General features: G+C 46.0%; 1 protein-coding gene across 1 annotated transcript in view; it reads right to left on the reverse strand.

Moving 5' to 3' along the window:
* shtn1 (shootin 1) overlaps positions 1-21,283 on the reverse strand; it is a 25,593-nt gene extending 4,310 nt beyond the window's left edge. Inside the window, 17 exon segments of the mRNA XM_049007054.1 lie at positions 3,815-3,938; positions 4,023-4,073; positions 4,403-4,518; positions 5,481-5,566; positions 5,688-5,728; positions 5,730-5,818; positions 5,917-6,067; positions 6,982-7,128; positions 7,316-7,410; positions 8,040-8,121; positions 8,681-8,778; positions 9,023-9,185; positions 12,238-12,332; positions 15,192-15,252; positions 19,303-19,355; positions 20,546-20,657; positions 20,801-21,283. Of these exon segments, the coding sequence (XP_048863011.1) occupies positions 3,815-3,938; positions 4,023-4,073; positions 4,403-4,518; positions 5,481-5,566; positions 5,688-5,728; positions 5,730-5,818; positions 5,917-6,067; positions 6,982-7,128; positions 7,316-7,410; positions 8,040-8,121; positions 8,681-8,778; positions 9,023-9,185; positions 12,238-12,332; positions 15,192-15,252; positions 19,303-19,355; positions 20,546-20,576 (1,483 nt within the window). The 5' untranslated portion in view covers positions 20,577-20,657; positions 20,801-21,283.
* Between the last annotated feature and the right edge of the window lie 21 nt (positions 21,284-21,304).

Here is a 21,304-nt window from a genome sequence, read left to right on the forward strand (position 1 = left end):
CGCAGGCATGTTCTCGTCCCACTTCATTCCCACGCCTGACAGAAACGACTCCCCGCTAGGCAATTACTCTGTTCGGAAAATAAATGAAATTACCCACAAAAACCACTAAATTAAGTGTTTTCTGCTTAAAAAATGTTTCCTAATTGCTGATCTTCATACATGGCTCTACTAATGGTAATGGTGCTGCTCTTAAGCACAGGAGCGCTGGGCAGAGCATGTGGCAAAAAGGGCAAGAAAGATTGGTGCAGAGGAAGGGTGGCTGAGAGCCCATCGCCCTTGCCTGGACCAGCAGAATTACAACACTGGGTTAGTCAGCAGCCCCCACAGCCACAGAGGCGAGGATAGAGGAGAGGATGTCATTTAATCAGTGTCACTAGGGGTGTTAAAATATGTGACGAGCACAGAAAGCACTTTGCTGGACTCGTATATAACAAAATGTTTCTTCCATATGAAATGGTTGTTTAAAATTTCCAACATGTTCAGTTAGCACCGTCTCAAAAATATCCTCACAAAAACCATAAAAATTTAAAAGTGTTATGGTTTAGTTTGGAGGAAAATTTAGGCTTGATCTAATTAATTAGATGTGAGATGCTGTTTTAAATGTTACTAACCAGAGATCAAACTCAGTAAAAAAAACGTTCAGGTGCCACCCCTCATTATTAATAACGCAAAGCCATGCTCTATAAATTTGCAGGCTGGAAGTAGATCACATTATCGACTCCTTCTCTGTGACAATGGGTCCACCTGGAGGTCAGAGAGATGTGAGGTACAGCTGCCCTCTGCAAATATCTCCACGACTGACCCGTAACTTCTAAACAAATCACATGTATCCTCACAGTGGAGGAATATAAGACAGGGAAGTCACAGGGTTTGTGCTGAGTCTGACATCCATGCAAATCCCTCTCCTCTTTTACCATCCTTCATCTCCAAGACCATTGTTCAGGTCAAATTGGTTGTGAAATAAATCTATTTAGGAACAAAAGTCTGAACTTCAGTGGCTTTTCCTGATTCGTCCTCCTATTTCAGGGAAAGGTCTAATGAACATGCAGCTATTCAGAAACTACTTTGGCAAACACCGACAATGTTCCAAAAATGCTCTGTTGCCACCCCAAAACGTCCCCTTTAATCAGCACATCTGATTTCCAGCAGATGTCCACTCCAGAGCACCACTTACAAAACACCTCCATACGGCCGGTCAGGTGGGACGTGGCAAGAATTGAATTTCCTCTGCAATTTTCAGGGATTTAACCCCTTTGCCCTTAATGGTGCTCAGAGTGGAAATTGTGCCTTAACAACAAACTAAACTCAAAGCTTCAATTAGTGCCCGTCACAATTCCATCCCGAGCCCGGTCCCCATCCAGGCTTTCTGCTCACCCTCACCTGAAAACAATGAAGTTACCCTCCAATTTACAGGGCGGAAACTCTAAACCGAACAGCCAGCTCCCCAGGAGAGACACTGTGGCATTGTGTGGATGCAGACTGATCCTGAATCTAGTTCCTATGTAAGCTACTCCTGGATGGAGGGCTTAACCCCTGGGCTGGCAAGACAAGAGTGTAAAACCCAGTCATATAGCAGCACCACACCCAGCACTCATAGCAGGTCCCTAGCTCCATAGGCACCAGATGGGGATATTCCAGCAAGCCACCAGATCCTATCATCTGGCTGTTTTTTTGACCAGCCCTGAAAGACACATGGGTATCTGAAAGTCCAGTACACAAGCTGCCCCGGCCCCTTCACTTGGCACTGCCCCATTCCAAACCTATCTACATAGCCAGACGTGTGCAAAGAATAGGTTGGCAGTGCAAACAACAACAACAACAACAAAAGAGATCTGCAGCAGCTAAACGGCATAAGAGCCGCATTTTAGCTGGCATACCCTACTGCCACTTCAGCTGGTGCTGCTGTTGACCTGCTGCTGGATGTGGAGCGGGATAAGAGTACATCTCCACTGAGGTAAAAGCCTTTTAACATTCTTAAGAAAAGGCAGCAGGCTGTGCTTAGGGGTGTCACGTCACATCACACCACCTCCATACATCTCTGGTAGCAGGCTGGTGGCTTTTGAAGAGTCTATAGCGTTTAGTGGCTGGTGTACGTAACACCTAGGGGGGACTTCCGTAAGAAGGCATGTAAACACATAAACAACAAGCAGTAGGGAGGGGCAAACCCCACCAGAAAATGGCACAGCTTAGAGGGATGGATGGGATCCATTGTTGGTCCTCGGAACAGGGTACCAAGGCGGGTGCACAAGGAGGGTGAGTAGCGGCTCCAAAGTAGCTCAGTGCTGTAGGGGGCGGTACCTGCTTCAGCAGCTGGTAGAGGTCAAACACACATCAGCAGTCTTGCATGATCTATATTCATTGCAAGCAGCAGAACGGTCACACACAAGCATGATTTGGTCTCCCAAGAAGAAAAAGGGAACTACTTGTCTGTTGGGCACAACACCACAGCTGTCAGCTAAATGTTCTAAGGGTTGAACAACTGTCCCTCAACAAAAATATTATCAACCAGTCAAAGTCTTCTGGAACCTTCCACATCATTACGGATGAGGCCCTAGCTCACACAGGCTACCACCCCATCCAGTGTAACTAGCATCGCTGTCTGGCGATGCTGAGGTCCCAGGTTCGATTCCTCAATTTGCTATGTGTTGATTATATACATTCACAGAGTTTTTACTCAGAACTATCTAACACCAAACTTCCCACAATCCCCTGGCAAGGGGCTGAGGTAAACAGTGCAGGGAGAAACTGTTAAAAAACAACACATTTAGTGAAGCGAACCAAAACACAGAACAGCTTGTACAATCTGGTTCTAACTCAGAAAGTGTCATAAGTATAAATTAAAATAGTTTGCATGTTTATATATAGTCTGCATGATGCAATGGCCACACACCCACACAAACATTTTTACTGGAGCAGCTTCCTGATGAGAAGGTGAGTAAAAATGACCCTGTACACCTAGTCAAGCCCTGTCTTTGTGTTAGACCAACAAGCCAACAGAGGCAGCAAGACCTCAGATCACAGACAGACACATGATGTTAATTTGAACTAGTATGTTACTGCAAAGTTACATCATACAATCCGATGCACAGCTTTTCACTTCCACCATTGAGATTGCATGTGGTTGGCAGTGGTACAGCCAATCACAAAGCAGCTCTGCTGGCAATATTGCTGATGTTTACTTATACTTGTTTCATTATAAATATATTTTTCACATTTTATTTTAGGGTTTAATATGCAACAATTTACAGTAATGCAGCTTAGTGAGGCTTGTCCTCCATGTGAGGCTGCATCTCATGCAATCATCCAGAAACGTAGACAGACCCAACATTCCCACAGTTGATCAGTGTACATTAAAACTGTATGAGAAAAGGATGTCACCGATGAATGGCATTCCTTTGCTATTAGCTATTAAACTCTCTAAAATCAACTGTTCCAAGCAGTAGCCATAGGAGTTGCCTGGGCAATCCACTTCGCTCCTGCTGAGAGTTCAGTTACAGACTCACATCACTGGCCATGTCACTATGTTCCTTAAAGCAGAGAGAGGGCTGGAGTAAGGCAGGAGATGCAGCTCTGTTACAGTCTGGGTGACATGACTCACTGTCCAAACAGCTTCTGAAAGTCACTCAGCTGATAAGAAGCATTTGCTGAGTACGTACTGAAGCTGACTGCTGGTCTGATGCCTATAAAAACTGCACAATAAAAACAGCTTCCTTCCAGGCCCCCGGACAGGACACTCACTGGGGCTCCAAGCCTCTGCCTCTGCAGGAGGCTAGAGATGCCCCATGGCTTTATGAAGAAGTGGGGAGAGACTCACGGTTTTCCGGGGTGGAATCGACTGCCCGCCGGCGTCTCTGCAGCGCTGTCTCCAGTTCTGACTGTGTGGCCCCCACACGAACTCCAGCTGCACTCGGGACCAGGGATGCTCGCCGAAAGGAGTCCTACATGCACACCACAGGTTTTTATGTCTGTCCCATGTGGGTGACTGGTGTTTGAAAATTCCCTTAAACACATGCGGGATTTACCAGGATTCCTTTGAGTTCCCGAACTGCAGAGAGTGACGGCATATTATGTTCCTGAAAAAACAAATAAAATATACAGAACCCAGCTGCATTGTGATACATATGGCAGAATGAATAGCATCACAAACACACACTTTAAGGGAATTACAATATGTGTTGTAATACTGTAAACCTGCCTAGTGTTGTGTGATAGCTGGGTTCTTTTGGATGTGAGTCGTTACAAACTTTCATACTGAATCTGTGCGCACGACCTAAAGCCTCAGACACGCCCCACGCTCAGCACCCCTGTGGCCTGTGGTGACCCTCGCAAAAAAGAGGGATTATCCTCCGTCATTCCGCAGGGACGCCAGCCCACGTGCCCAGGATGGCCAGGTTGGGGGCACCTTAGGCTGTTTGCTGCTCCTGGAGCCCTGCTGCACCGGACGGAGCTGGATCCCCTTCTTGATACGCTGCATCATTTCCTCAACAGCCTGCTGCCGGATGTCTGGCTCCTTCTTCTCTGTTCGTGGATCAGATGCTATTATTGTCGAAGCGCGCGGAATCCGACCACCAGGATACACATCCTCAGCATGGTGCTTTGAAAACACATTTTCCCTCCATTGTACTGGACTGAGCTTTTCCCGAAGAATATAGGGCTACACATGGTGCTGCAGAGAGGAAAACGCTATTTAAGCACAGTGTCAATATCCAGTCAAGGACGCTGAGTTTTGGTATAACAAGCATTTACCTGCCATCGCCTTATAGAAATTAACTAATTAGGTCTCAGTTCCCAGATAACTGCTCTGGCTCTAGTGCGAAGGGCCAGATTTTCCTTTGAAATAAGTCTTAAAAAGCATACTTCATACTTCAAGTTGTGTTTGCATCTCAGCACTTGGCTCTCTTGCCCTCTTTCATCCAGTAGTGGTATTTTGTAATGTATGTGGCCAAAATAAAAAAAAAAATAAAAAAATAAATTTAAAAGGCTCCTAGCTATTAATATAAAGATATTCCAGCAACAGGTTTTTTCAAGGTCTACCTTTCATAATGGCGACAGGAAGAAGCCAGCCTGAGTTGAGCAGTGCTCAGAAAGGCTACCCCGTCTACAGGTTTGCTCCGTGTCCCGACCCACCTCGTGTGCTGCCTCGTGTGGGCTGCGCATTGTAGGCTTTAAGAAGGCTTAGACACAGTAACAGTGAATTGCTTTTTGCCACTGAATGAATTTAAAATGTCAATTGCTTGTCAATGTCAGCAAATTGCTATGCTTCCTATGGAAGTGACTTGAGATAACAGGAATCACAGTGAATGCTGCATGCACTGTACTCACATTAGATGTTGACAATTTAAAAAGAAACAACATATTATGGGGAATTGTTAATATAGATTAATTGTTTGTAACCAGAAGATGGATGGATGGAGGGACAGATGGATGGTCGTATGGATGGATGGTGCGGCTGGTTTGTTAGTTTCAGGCTGCGTTATTACCTGTTTCCATCTTTGCAGAGTCTTGAACAACAAGAGGAAATTCATCACTTGTCTGTTTCTTCTTACGCAGAAGAGATAGCAAAGAGCTTAAAAAAAACAAAACAAGATTGTTACCTATAGGAAAGATGCAAGCTGCAGAACTAACTGGCAACCAGCGACCCCAAAAGGAAGTAATGCAGATAACAGCAAAGAATGGGGAAGGCGTACCTGAGGGGGTTGGATGGGGTTGCATTTGGTGGAGGGGGGGGGTGGCGGCGGCGGTGGTGGAGGGGGAGGGGGTGGGGCCACAGTGGGAACAGGGTTAATTGCTGCCTGCAGCTTCTTTTGAAGCTCCTCCACTGCAAATTCAGCAAAACGAAGGTTAACTCTGAATGTCTACATCCGACACATTATGGGTGGAACTGCAGCACTTGGCTGCGCATCACCTCTCCATCACCTCGAAAGCGGAGGTCCTTGGCCTGCTCCTCTGCTTGCCGACTCCGCTGCTCCCACTCCGTCTTCTCCTCCTCCAGCAGCTGAAGTTGACGGCAAAGCGCCGAAGCCTCCTTCTGCTCCACACTGGAAGGTGCGTTCTGGACAACCTTCATCTGACACACACAGCCAATGAGCTCATCCATTCATCTTCATAAATGCATTAGCTGGGTAGGTAGTATGATGGCTCTGTTTCTCCCCACCTCATGAGATGGGCTTCAGGCCCCTCAGCCATAACGTTGGATTGGATAAAGGCATGGAAGTCGGATGGATGGTTGGATGGATGGGTGGATGGAAAATGACTAAATGTACTTTACCTTTATACAAGTAGCACAATATAATAGGATACGAGTTTGGTAAAAAAAAATCCCATATACTTACATTCAAAAAACAAGAAAAAAACAAGCTATTTTAATGAGTTAGCGTGCTCATTCAAGGGCCATGCGGGAGGAACACAAAGAGCCCACATGGTGATGATTGCCATGAAGTGGCTCTGGCTTGGTGCCAGGCTTTATCTTCTCAAATAATGTGTTAATTGTTCTTTAAACAGAAGCCAGGCCTCACCTCCTTCCCCATGCAGCAAAGATCAGTGATCCTACTTTCTTGCAATCATTAAAATCGACATGTAAAACAAACCCAAAGTATGTGAAAGTCACCGCGGCGACACAGCGGTCATTAGGCTTATTAACATCACACAGGGCCATCCAAAACATCATCGGCACGATTAGCATGAAGAGCACTCCGTGAAATGTAACTTAAATGAGCGACCAGTGGACTCCCACGGTTTTTGAGTTATTTATGCCACATAATGACGCCGGGAGGATCACATGACTATGAGTCAATAATTTAGTGGTGTATTTACAGACCATAATAATCCAAGTACAGTTTAAGATCAAAACCAAACAGCAACAGAACCAAAAGCCAATTGAAAATGAAGGAAGATACGATCATTTTCCTTTGACCTTGGTCCATACTTGATGTAGTCCGGCCAGTGTCTTCCAATATGGGCATACCAGGCAGGTTGCATTACCTGCTGTTGGTGCTCCATCCTCTCCTGCTCCAGGGCCTGAGTCAGCCTGGCCACCTCTAGCAGAGCTTCCTGCAGGGCCTCACTGGGAGCGGCGCTCTTCAATAGGATCTGACTTTGTCTGTTCAGCTTCTTCTGCTCCACCAGCATCTGCGACATACAATGATGAAGGGGACACCTTTATGGGGGTGTCTGCTACCAACATCACAGCCGCCATGCCTTTTAATAAAGCCAGCGCTGCTTCAATGGTGGCTATTAAAGGACAGAAGAAATTAATGAGCATTGGAACAAGGCCGAGGCAGATACGTGATCAAAGAGCTGGTCAGACACCACACACCTCCCGTGCAAAGCTCTCAGCCTCCTCCCTGAGGTCCTTCTCCAGCAGCAGGCTTCCCTGGAGAGCCTCGTACTCCTCTACTGCCAGCATGGACACTGTGGAGCACAAGGTGAGTTGCACCACATTCAGTAAATATTGGCCAAGTGGGGAGGGCAAGTATGCACAGGGAGGCCTCCTCTTAATGGTGAGGACAGAGGGCACCACCCGCACCAGTGAAGGTGATGCTATGTATGGTAACAGGGCAGGTAAACATGGGGTAAGATGCAGCGGGATCCCCCCCCCCCCATCAGGCCCCCCCACGCCTGCTCAGATTTAATACCTCCTCGCTGTCCACCAGCAGCCATTACAGCAGATACTCAGACCAGAGCGCAGAGCCTCAGCATAGGACCGTTCATTCAGCACTCCATCACTGCCACTGCAGCGTCCCTTCACATGCTCAGTTTTGTTTTTAAGTCCGTCACCTAGCTTCCCTAAAAAGGTCAGTAAAGCATCTGCATCCACTAGCGCGGAGGGGGGTGCTGCAGACGAGGCACAGCAAAGCTTCCAGCATACAATGGGGACGTGTCTGAGGTCAGCGATAGTTTCCAGTTCCGTCCTGCTCCATACCCCTCACAACTCATGCCGTCAGAAACATTCACGATTGCGAGGCAGAGACGGCTTCTGCGAGCCGCGCCGGCGAGCTGCGGTACGGCGTCCGTCTCCGGGATGGTGTTCACGGTTTTACCTCTGTTGTACTTGTTCAAGAGCTCCTTTTGTTGAAGTGTCTTGCCAATCAAAATGGCATTATGGCGTTTCTCCTTCAGCAGCTGAGGGGAGAGTGGAGGGTTTATTTTGTTTTTAAGCGCTTCATTACAAGGTGCCCGATGTGCCCCTTGTGCCCTTGACATATAGATAATGCCTCCTTCATTCTGTCCTAAAGCAGACCAATAAAGCATCTGGACAGATGCTCTAAGAACAAGTGGCCACAGTCTCACGGTCATAGTGCAATTCTCACGGTGTTGGACAATGACATTTGTAACATGGCGTGTAACACTCCAATGAAAAAACAAATGGCACATGGTTGAAGCTGTATTCAAATCCCAGTAGGCACACGACTGTTGGACCATCACAAAGAGCACCCAGTCTGAAATGCTTCTATAAATCATGTAATGAAAGACACAATAACAAGAAAACAGAATTAGAAATTAGAATGGGGTAAATCTGCGTGGTTCTCAAAATGGCAGCACTCTGTTTATGTATCAGCGGGATCCCCCCCCCCCCTATCAGGCCCCCCCACGCCTGCTCAGATTTAATACCTCCTCGCTGACCACCAGCAGCCATAGCCAGGTAGCCAGAGGCTACCCTCTGGACTTGTGGGTCACGCACCTCCTCCCTGGCCTCCTGTAGCGTGTCCCGCATCACCTCCAGTTGCACAGCAGTTTGTGTCTTCAATTCCAGGATACTCTGCAGTCTGTCCTGCAGCTCTGTGGACAGAGCAGGGGATGTGAACATGAGAACCAGGGATGTAAACACTAGAGCGAGGTCGATAACGGGGGATGTGTACATGAGAGCAGGGGAAACTGGCAACAATGGCAGCCAATAATGGATCCTGATTTTAAAATGGTCAGCTTGCATTAAAATACCTGCAGTACTGTATGATACACGAAATGGTTCCAGCGGTCCTAATGGCCTGCAGTGTGGTGCATTTTGGGTAAAGGCCACAGTCACCTTTGATGATCTTCTTGCAGTGACCAGAGGAGCATGGCCCTTCGTCTGCCTCCTTGTCATCATCCTCCTCATCCTCCAGGCTGATCTCAGTAATGACCTCTGGCCCGAGGTGGGCTAGGAGCTGCATGCTCTTCCTCTTTAAGGAGCGGTTCTGCCGATGCAGCTGAGGGACAGAGCAGGAACAGGAGGATTTGCTATGTGACCGGAGCCTTCCTCTCCTTTCAGTATGCCTTCGTGACAGGCTAGGGCCGAAATGCAGGCGGGGGCAGTAGAATATGGACATATTGATCAGGAGTCACGGTGGCATTTCTGATTTTTCACACAGCCCTGACCACAGCACAATACTAAAGGAGACAGATTAGCATGCGACATCCTGCGACAGAATGCAACCCAATCAGTCTGGGAGCGCTGATGAAACCACATCAGACATGTTTGAAAGCAAAAGCCTCCATTGAAGCCATGAAGCGTCCTCGAATCTCCCCATTAATCGGAACCTAATCGAAAATCCAGGGGTGTACACTGCATTTGGCCAAGGCTGTGTGTGCAGAGGGGGCTGCGTGTAAAATCAGGCTGTGGGGGGGTGGGGGGGGAATGGGGTGTCTGGAGGAAGAGAAAGACAGAGAAAGGAAAAGTGATGAATTTCCCAGCACTGGAAAAATGCAGGACAGCGCCGCGTGATGGGAGCCTGACTCACCTTGAGCGTCGGTCACACAACAAGGCAATCACAACAAGCTCGCCAGCGGCCGCCAAATTAAACTGCACCTTAATCCAATGTGCTCCAATCATGACGGTGCACCGCACTGGGGCCACTTCCTCAAAGAGGTGGCAGTGGGAGCCGTAATTAGATGTGAAAAAAAATTAAGTCTTCTTCTGGGGTACAAGGGAGAGAAAGGTCTGTGCAAATGTGCCTTTTCACATAATTACAGTACTTTAAGGAAACCTGTCTATTTTTAATACCATTTACAAAAGGCAATTTACATGTGTATATACCTGTATATTTCCCTCATTTTTTTTTTTAAACGCAAGATATGCAATTTGATCTGTTTGAAAGGCAAAATTGACTGCATCAAATCAATGAAATATGGCTTTCTTATTACCAATTTAAGATGGCCGTATATATTAATTAAGGACACCATTAAGTAGAGTCTAAGACAGGGTGTGAATTAAACATATTCTCTGATGTCACTTTCGCCATATAGGAATAAAATGTGTCTGGGGGGGAAAAAGCTTATAAAAGGAGCATTTATTAATGAAATCCAGGCTGATAAATTGCAGCTGCCCATTTTCTGATGAGACCTTCCAGAATGCATTTCATACGCAATCAACAATAAATAATACAAAGATAAAAACACTCTTTGATAATAATCTACTATTGATGAGACAAAATATACAAAATTACACACTCAGAAAAATCAGCAGCGAGCAGAAGACCAACTCTGCGAAGCAGAGGTCATTATGTCAAGGCCTTCATGCTCTTTTATCAAACATCAACACAAAATGTCATGTTTTGGATTACACTTTGATTTGACTTGTGCCAGCGAGGCCCCCTATTACCACTTTTTAATTCAAACGCAGTAGAGTTTAAAAAATTGATTACGATTTTCACTGGCCTTGATGCCAGCAGGGAAATTACCACTACTGAATTGGCAGTAGTAAATTAATAAGAGCTGAAGGTCATCTGTCCATCCTCCATCTGCTGCCGTGGCGCCTCGGGCTGATTTACATGTAAATGAGTCATAACCCTATACTATAATTTAGAAAACACTCCCTCTTCAGATGCGACAGAAGATGTTTGCTGAGATGTACATTTCCCTGTGTACCACCTGTTCCTCCGCCAAACAGGGTTTTAATTTTAAAAGTAAACAGGACGTCTCAGACACCCGAAATTCGGCAGCCCAGGGGAGACGCCTCCCGACGTGCCATGGTAACATCAGATCACCGCTAGTCATAAATGAAACACCAACACTATTCACGTTTATTCAGCGGACACTTTCAGCCAAAACGAGACACAAGCAAGCAACAGCATCATATCTGTGTATGACGCACCATGTTTGGAAAGAACACAAGGTAATATTTAGCTGTAAACATAATCATAATGAGTTCTGCCTATAGCGGGGTTCACTGCCCACCCCCCCCCCTCCCCACACACACACACACACACACACACACACACACACACCACACACACACACACACACACACCACACACACACACACACACACACACACACACACACACACACACACACACACACACACACCACACACACACACACACACACACACACACGTGACACTATAGGGTCTCACATTTTCCCAGCACCCCTGGTGCAGTGTTTGAGGAATAAGACCCTTGCTCAAGGGCCCACCAGTAATATGATTACTCTGACAGTCATGGGTTCTAAAACCAGTCATGTTCTAGTTGCCAGCGCTGCCACACTGTACCTATTTGTCATTTCAATAGCAAGCAAACAATATGGCTGCCACTGGAAACAGACAGGATGTGCTGCCAAGCGCCATGGCGACGGAGATCACTGTCAGTGATATGCATCAAGCATACACAGGCTGCTCCTTCCTGCTACTGTGCATCCAGCATGTGAGAGACGGCATGGGAACAACACAGCCAGTTGGTGCACTCAGGAAAGTATTACCTCACATTGTGTGTTTGTTTATCTGTGTCAATCTGAGGGAAGGTTACAAGCAGAGGCATCTTAAAGCAACACACAGTACAGAAAATTGTAAACAAATCATATTTATCTTTCTTCCCCAGATATTCTTTTGATTATTAATTCATAGGCACCAAGCTGAACTGGGCATTTCCCACTTGACACTGGGACCTCTTGTTGCTCTCTGGAGTTAGCTGACCTTCAGGCTTTGACCACTTCAAATTAATCTCACAAAGTGGTTTGGCTGAAAGGGGCACCGGGTCAAATGGCACACACACTTTCTAACATTCTGCAGATGTATTTGTACTTGCCCAGGTTCAATGGCAGTCAGGAAAATGGGCCTGGCTTGTCTTCTTGACCTTGGTGTTCACATGTGTCTGATGTATAATTTACAAGCACAGCTGCTGAATACCTATGCTTTATTTAGAATTAAATGCTCCCTCTAAACCATTAAAATGAGCTAGCGACACAGAAAGACAACTTTCCACAGGGACAGATCCTTCATTCCTTCCTCTGTGCAACCGCTTATCTTCCCAGAGTGGAGCTTACCTTGGAGGCCAGCACCTCGGCACTCTGCCGGCAGGACTTCTCAATCTCCAGGTTCTCCTGGATGGCACTGACCTCCTCAATCACCATGTGGGACACTGGAGGAAAAGCGAGCAGCGGCATGAGGGCACCAGCACCCCACAGCCCACCCCAAACTGTAAGGGTTAGGGAAGTTATGAAGCATAGTTATAGTACATAGGTAGCCTTTAGGAGAATGATAGCCAAAATGGTGGGGGTCTATGAATGCAAGTTCAAGATTAGCGTAAGGGAGACACTGTGAAGCAGGTATAAAGGGACTAGTCCCTGATTGGGTCAGCTGTGAGACATGTGTAATAGGGCCTTTCCCTGATTGGGTCAGCTGTGAGACATGTGTAATAGGGCCAGTCCCTGATTGGGTCAGCTGTGAGACATGTGTAATAGGGCCAGTCCCTGATTGGGTCAGCTGTGAGACATGTGTAATAGGGCCAGTCCCTGATTGGGTCAGCTGTGAGACATGTGTAATAGGGCCAGTCCCTGATTGGGTCAGCTGTGAGACATGTGTAATAGGGCCAGTCCCTGATTGGGTCAGCTGTGAGACATGTGTAATAGGGCCAGTCCCTGATTGGGTCAGCTGTGAGACATGTGTAAAAGGGCCAGTTCCTGATTGGGTCAGCTTGTTGACCCCAAACACCAGGTGAGGGAACTTCCCATTCAAACAAGCAGAATAAAATAAGTAAAACAAGAATGGCCTGTGACTGTTTAGAGTTCATTTTAAAAAACAATGCAAAAACAATGTATTTAATAGTTACAGACTGACTTCGGCATAAACCGCAGCCAGGCAGATTTGCCTCGTTGCCACTTAGCTAATTAGCCGCTCGCAGCGGATGTGGAAAAACAGGAATTAGTGGGGCCTGTCAGAGGCATCCCCTCGGACCGTGTGTAATTAAAAACCGTCGAACGGTCAATACTGAAAAGCTCCCTCGTCAGACGTTAAAGAGCACTTAGCTGCTGAAGTCAGCCCTGGCCAGCCTGAGCCGACGCGGCAGTGGCGTGACATGCTAATCACGCTAAACGGCGGGTGCGGTAAATAAACAGGGCCGGCCGTGAATTGTGTGCGGGCACAGGAAATCACGGCCTGCGCATCAGAGCTGGCAGCCTTAATTGTAAGTTTTGGCCTCCCCATATCTCCATCTAGAGATGAGTTTTTTCTACTTTATTTTATTTATTTAATTTTTTTCCCCCCTCACTGGGAAGACAGTGATTACCCCTGCGCCGTCGTGTCACATAATGCTATCGGCGCCTCCGACAGTGCGATGAATTAAATCGTATCTGCAGCGGCACCGAAGCCTTGATAAGGGGGCCTTTGCCTTTGTGGTGTTATCATTATAACACAATGGTCATGTTGTCATCAACCTTGCCATCGTCAATTGAAAAGACATGATTGTGTGTTGAGGCTTTTTTTCCCTCCCCCCGTCGTTCGCTGTGAATAGAAGCAATTTTCCAAGAGCTATGAAATCACGTAATAGGTCCTAATATGCAGCTGGCTGGCACGGAGCGGCGGCTCGCACTAAAGGAGGGGGGCAGCACAATGCGTGTTTATGGGTGAAGAACAAATGAAAGCTGAGCAAAGGCCAAGTTTATTCAGACACAAATCCTGCGTTCCACTTCATCAAATAATTGCCTTTTTAAAAGTGTATTTTGACTAAATCTGGGCATTGTTGAGCTTCAGAAATCCAGAAGTTTAAATATTCAGACGATAAGATAATGCAAGCCAGCCTGTGGGACAGCGAGTTGAGAGGTAAGCTTTCCAGGTCAGCACAGCCAGTTTTCGGGGAGGGTAGGTAAAGAGAGCCACGGAGAGCGGGCACAGTGCGAATGGGCATCTGTGCCCATTGTCAGACCCTTTGCAGAGGCAATGAAACAGCTTTGCAGGGTGAGCAGCAGCCTTGGCAGATAATCGTGCCGCACAGGAGTTTGAAGACGGTGTCATCATGGCAACACAATTACAACCGTAACTGCCGCTTTCACTCCTCAGGGGCGTGTACGTATCACAGGAACTGACATGCGCTCAGGTGCCTTCAGCCAGCCAATCGAAGGCCTCCACTGTGAAACAGAACCACTGACAGATTGTGTAGCCGACGCTGAAGTGCAGTGACACTAATGCGGAGGGCACCTGGCTGCATGAAGAACATCAGTTAGCATACAGTGTGATTAGAGGTCTCTGTCAAATCACAAGGAGGTAAAATGACTATGGCAGGAATCGATATATGTACCCAGCCGCAGTCGCCTCCATGCAGGTACAAACCAAGCAGCTTACCCACCCCTAAACGGACCAATTAACTGGGCAGAAATGAGTCGGGGAAAACAAAGAGACAAGCGGCCCAACAGGAAGTCACAGGAAACAAAGGCAAATGCGGCAACAAAGCCATTGAGAGGCGAGCGACAGTGAGTTAACGTTTGCAGCTTTTCGACACGCTGTCATTTGGTTTGCATGCCAGCTTCATTTAACACGCCTCGGAGCGCCACTTTCTTTCAGCCCCAGTGCAATCGCACTCAATAGATGTATGCGCATGTTATGTCAAAACATGGCCTCCAGCCCAGAGAGCATGACATGCAGCACATGAAGTGGGGACAGCCAAGTCGCTTTGACCCACAGGTGGAAAGGACTTCAGTTTGTATTTCCAGCAGGGCAGGTTTTGAGCTTTTTGAAGCTAAACATTTAATGACAGATTCAATTATGAGATTTTTAATACTCAAAAATATCACCCCATAGTAAAATAAACAGGCCATAACAGTTATCAATGTGCTGTTGTGACACTGACAGTGACCCTTGGCTGGACAAGGGGACGGCAGAGCAGGCAGACAAGGGATGTGAAACTTGTCTGAAGATTTCCCAAGCTGTCAGCTTAATTGGTTTGGACTTAATTTGTTTGACATTAAGTGGGGTGGAAATTATCACTTAAAACTCACATACTCACCACTCTGAAATTCTTTTAATTTCCTTATGGCCTCGTCACGCTCATCCTCCATTCTCTTACACTGAAATATAAAGAAGAAAGAACGATAATGATGAAAAATGGCTTTTTTATTCACGTGTTTCACACCAGCCTTTACTGGTAAAGGCAATATTGATCTCACCTCTGTTAGACTGAACTTCCATCCATCCATCCATCCATCCATCCATCCAATTACCATCCGCTTATCCGGGATTCCAGTTGCTGGGGGTAGCAACTTCAGGAGAGATACCCAGACCACCCTCTCTCCAGCTACCTCTACCAGCTCTTTGGGGGTGATGCCGAGGCGTTCCCAGGCCAACCAAGAGATATAATCCCTCCAGCGTGTCCTGGGTCTGCCCCTGGGCCTCCTCCCTGTTCGATATGCATGGAAAACCTCTCCGGGTAGCCGCCCAGGAAGCATCCACGCTAGATGTCCAAACCACCTCAACTGGCTCCTTTCGACGTGGAGAGGCAGCGGTTCTACTCAGACTGTCACAGATATCCGAACTTCTCATCCTATCTCTAAGGGAGTGCCCAAACACCCTGTGGAGAAACCTCATTTCGGCCACCTGTATCCACGATCTCATTCTTTGGGTTATGACCATAGGTGAGAGTAGGGACGAAGACGAACCAATAGATCAATAGCTCTGCTTTCCGGCTCAGTTCACTCGTGAACTAGTGCTAAACCTCATCCCCGTCGCTTCACACTCGGCTGCAAACCACCCTAGAGCACGCTGGAGGTCCCCAGCAGATGACCTCCAGCAGGACCAAGTCATCCGCAAAAAGCAGCGTCGCAATTGTGAGGCCACCAAACTGGACACCCTCAACACCCTGGCTGCACCTAGAAATCCTGTCCATAAATATTAGAAACAGGATCGTGACAAAGGGTAGCCCTGGTAGAGCCCAACACGCACTGGGAACACGTCCGACTCATTACCGGCAAAGCGGACTAATCTCCTGCTCCGTTCATACAGGGACCGAATCGCCCACAGTAGTGGGCCCTGAACCCCATACTCCCGAAGCACCCCCCACAGAGCACCTCGGGGAACCTTTTCCAAGTTCACAAAACACATGTAGACTGGATAGGCAAACTCTCAAGCTCCCTCCAGGACCGTCGCAAGGGTATAAAGCTGGTCCAGTGTTCCACGACCAGGACAAAAACTGCATTTTTCCTCTTGATTCTGAAATCCTACTATCGATCTCGCCCTCCTCTCCAGTATCCTGGAATAGACTTTCCCAGGAAGGCAGAGAAGTGTGATCCCCCTATAGTTGGAACACACCCTCCAGTCCCCTTTCTTAACCCTCTGGAGTCGACGGCGTATCTTTCTCTGGTATTTCAGTTCATAACTCGCTGAAATCTTATTGTAGAAACATGAAAAAACCGCTGACTAAATCCGTAATCTGTCTTCTTTTCAAAACGTAATTGTCGGAAGTATTAAAAGGGGGGGGGGATGTGGCCAGGTGTGAATGGCTCATGAATACACATGAAAGTTGCTACATATTCAATGAAAGGAGCCCAGAAATAGTGACATTCTCCTTGCGGGCGGTGAGCCTACCTGGGGAACGGTCCCGTGTACCTCTTTCGGGCTGGGCTCTTGGCCCCATGGGCCAAGGCCCAGCCACCAGGTGCTCACCAACGGGCCCCTCCCCTAGACCTGGCTCCAGAGTGGGGCCCCGGTGACCCTAGTCCGGGCGAGGGAAACAAGACCTTGCTATTATTCTTTCTCATCAGGGGATTTTTCGGATTGGTCTTTGTTTGGCCCCTCACCTTGAACCTTTCTGCCTTAGGAGACCCTACCAGGGGCTATTGCCCCCGCAACACAGCCCCCAGGGTCACTGAGGCACACCAACCCCTCCATCGTGATAAGGTGGCAATCCAAGGAGGGGTGGACTGAACTTGAAAGGCTTAAACAAAGAAGAGAAAGGCGACCTCATTTGAAAGGACCTCACAAATCACACCTCTGCCAGGTCCCCTGCCTTCACACCACCACTTCACCTTACAAATCACATAGAAAAGGCTGTATAATGCACACACACTCGTTACCAATCACAGTACCTACCATGGCCTATAAGGGGCAGCTTGGTTGGAACAATTCCAGCTGAGCTTAATGTTACGTTCCATTTACCTCTGAAGTCGGAACTGGAAATAACGTCACACCCAATTTACAACAAGTCGGAAAGCAATTTAGCAATACCAGTTCTAGCCAGGTTCTTAACAATACCAGTTGATAACGCATTACTTGATATTTGGCACCTAGAAACACCACAGTAACATGTCTACAGATAGCAGTTGGACAGTACTGCGTGTCTGACCAATTTAATAAGAAACAAATAATACATAAGTTGCTATGGAATTGTTCCCACCTTTGCAGTTATAACAGCTGTCACTATTCCAGGAAGGCTTTCCACAAGTTTATTGAGTGTGTCTGTGGGAATTTTTGCCTATTCGTCCAGAAAAGCATTTGTGAGGTCAGGGACTGATGTTAGATGAGAAGACCTGGTTCACAATCTCGGCTTCAAACTGTTCAAGCACAGAATTGTCCAAAATGTCTTGGTATGCTGAAGCATTAAAAGTTCCCTTCACTGGAACTAAGGGGTCTAGGCCAACACCTGAAAAACAACCCCATACCATTATCCCTCCTCCACCAAACTTTACAGCTGGCACAATGCAGTCAGGCAGATAACGTTCTCCTGGCATCTGCCAAACCCAGAATCATCCATCAGACTACCAGAGAGAGAGATATGTATTATTAAAGAGTACATCTGGTTCTTTCACCATACTGTTTGATGAAACACCAATATAAAGTAAAGAATAAACCATATAATTAAAAAAAGTTTATTATCAGAATTGCATGTACTGTAACTGAACGGACATTTGGTTGCTGAAGATGCATTTTAAATATAAGTCAGGTGGAACATTACAATGCACTGCCCATAAGGTCATGGTATTCTTTGTGGCATGTTATGCAATGTTGCATAACATTGCTATGTGTGATGGATGTCTGTTTGACCTAAATGAGGATTTTCTACTAATACCATGTCAGAAATTAGTACAGAGGTAGAACGTTATTATTTCTATTACTGACAGTAATGCTAACAGCAAAGCTCAGGCTTGCTTGGTGGGGTTCTGGCTGGTTAAATGTAAAGTGCTTTGTGACAATGACTGTTGTTAAAAGCGCTATATAAATAAAATTGAATTGAATTGAATTGAATTGAATAGTAGCTGCATTACGCTCTTTTTTCCATCTTCAGCACTAGTCTGTCTAGCAATAAATAAGGGCGTGTAAGTAAGGCTGGTCTGTCTTGACTTAAAGAAATTACTGCACAGGTATACCATTGTCTATACATTTAATTACCTTCTGGCATTTTATTATATATATATATATATATATATATATATATATATATATATAGAACTGAGCAGTTAATACTCTCAAACACAAAAACGTGAGAGAGAAAATTCCAGAAGATCACAGAGAAGAGAAAACAAAACTCCTGACATTGTTACAGCAGAGGACAAATAAATTATAGGGGTCCAGCAATCCCCCCACTTCATGCTAACATACATGCTAATGCACACTGAATAAATAAATATCAGAGGGCCAAGAATTCAGAAGTTAAAAATGATACATCAGTTCAGGATCAACCAGATTCACTCTGCACAGACGGCTACTGAAGGTATGTCATATTGCAGGTCTGAAGCAGTCCTTAGAATCACAGCCGTTGATAAGCCATCATGCGTTACATTCAGGCCTGTAATTTGTATCGACTCTACTGAAGAGACACACTGCACCTTTGACACAGATCGAAAGTCTATACTGCATTCCCATGCTGACAAGTTTCTGTTAATCTTACTATTAAAATATAACAATCAATTAGAGAGACTCACGGGGTCAAAAAAGCAGAAAAGTTAATTTATAATCCAGACAATCAGCCCTTTGACCCTGGCCCTGTTACACTTGACAGAGAGCATTTACTAAGATGCAGAATATCCCACAAAAAATCTAAAGATTCAAGTTTACAAAAAAAAAATCACCTCAAGAAAACTACATTATGTAATTCATCAGAGTGTAGTAAGTACAGCAGTACTGACCTCCATCTTGTGCCTCTCACGGTCTTCTTTGAGCTCCTCATACTTATGGACAGCTGTTGAAACACACAGAACTTGTCATTTTTACATTCATTTGTTCCTAAAAGGTAAAACTTATTTTTTACTTTGCGGTTGGTTGGCAGTGAGTTTCCACCATTTATTTCTTTATTTTTAAACCCCGGAGTCCAACTTTTGGAAACTCACTGTAAGTCAAAGGATTTGCAGCTAAAAGTATGGCTCATCAACTGAGTAAGGAGGCTCATGACAGTGTTTCATTGTGAGGCTAAAATAGCCTGACAATCAGACAAACTGCAAGTCAGCAACAGTGGTGTGTGTCTATGTGGAAGCCCATCCACAGTTCATTCTTGTGGGCTTGGTTATTACCGTCATAATTCTAATTAGGGGGTTCCTCATGTTAATGCACAGGCTATTATATTTTTGCCATTTAAGAAAAAAAAAGCCTACAGATGATTACGTGAAAGCTGGTGACAGGTAACTAACGATCAGTGTTCACTGTCACATCACAAATATCCCTTTAAAATGGTATAAGCAAGAAAGACACCTAACGAGACAAGCAGCACGGAACGTAAAAATCGTTTTCATGCATTATCAAACAAAACAAAAAAATTGATATCGAGTGTTGAAAAGCAAAATCTTAAACGTTAATTGGATCTGAAATTAGAAGTTCCCTAACGAAATGTGCAGTTACACTAGACTAAATACGAGACAGAAATTGATGCTTAGTCCCCAATGTTACCGGGGGCTGTCAGATTGCAGCCCGATGCTAAACTTCACTGCTCGACTTCCGGACGTTTCGCAGGCCGGCGAATCAAGGCCATGGACTTAACTTGAGAACTGAGATATGAGATTCGGCTGCAGAAAATGAAGTAAAAACCAGGCCAAACTTCTACGTTATAGGCAGTCAGTGTGTAGCACGCTCACCTCTCAGGGAGTATTTTAATTCCAAGATCTAAGCACAGTTTCGTACTGCCTTTACATGGGTAAGACCCTATAACAACATACATATAGTGGTTGGGAGGGGTTATCATTACTCAGTTCCACGACACTGTATTAAGTGAAAACTAGTGGGTCTAGGACGTCTGGGATGTAATCGGGGTTGTTTAAAGTGAACACGCGATCACGAAACTAAAGATACCTTATCCCGCAGACTGCAGAGTTAAACATTGCGAAGTCGCCCTTACCTGAAACTCCACAGAGCTCCAAAAGTGACCGATTATGTGCTTACCTCGACTGGACAGCTCTGTAATGACCTCCATTTCCAGGCTGTGCACGTATTGAGCAGCAATGTTATGAACAGGAAGTTCACCTGGGCGCCTGCCCACCTGAACGCTCTCAACCTGTACCGGCAATGCCAGGAGATACGCATTTATTGCCTTGTGGACGTTTATGCAATGCTTTAACCGAGGCAGCCAATTTACGTGAAATGGCTGGCGTGAGATTTGACAAGTCTATACACGTTTACACGTAAGAGTTGTGTTACCTTCTAAGTAGTCTGTAGGGTTTGAAAACAGCCCCGACGGTTTTGATGTAGATAATTTTGGGTGTACAGTTGAATGTGGACTAGCCGTAATATTTCTTGCTTGAGTATGTAAGCATTAGTCTCCTGCCAGATGCGTGAGAGTTGGCAGGCCTGCTTAACGTAGTTTCGTGTCCTTACTGCACACTTGGGAAACACTAAAAACCTATGTCGCCTTTTCTTTTGGATCTTCTGGCTCTCATTTTTTATTCAGTTTCTGTAACTGTAATCCCAAGGGATTGGCCTCTGTGTCCCAGGCAAGATGCCCGACTCATTATTCTCATGAAACTAAACAACGATCCTCTGTTTCCGTCTGGAACCACACAAGATTTATATAAAGCCTATCAGGCTAAACCGGACCGTATAACGCACACTTATAATTGAGAAGATAGTTGAATTAAATTATATTGCACTTATTCAGTGCAGTTTCACGACCTTCAGGAACAATGAATAGGTTGCATGTATTTT

This window comes from Brienomyrus brachyistius, chromosome 3 (assembly GCF_023856365.1).
Source record: "Brienomyrus brachyistius isolate T26 chromosome 3, BBRACH_0.4, whole genome shotgun sequence".
Taxonomy (NCBI): domain Eukaryota; kingdom Metazoa; phylum Chordata; class Actinopteri; order Osteoglossiformes; family Mormyridae; genus Brienomyrus; species Brienomyrus brachyistius.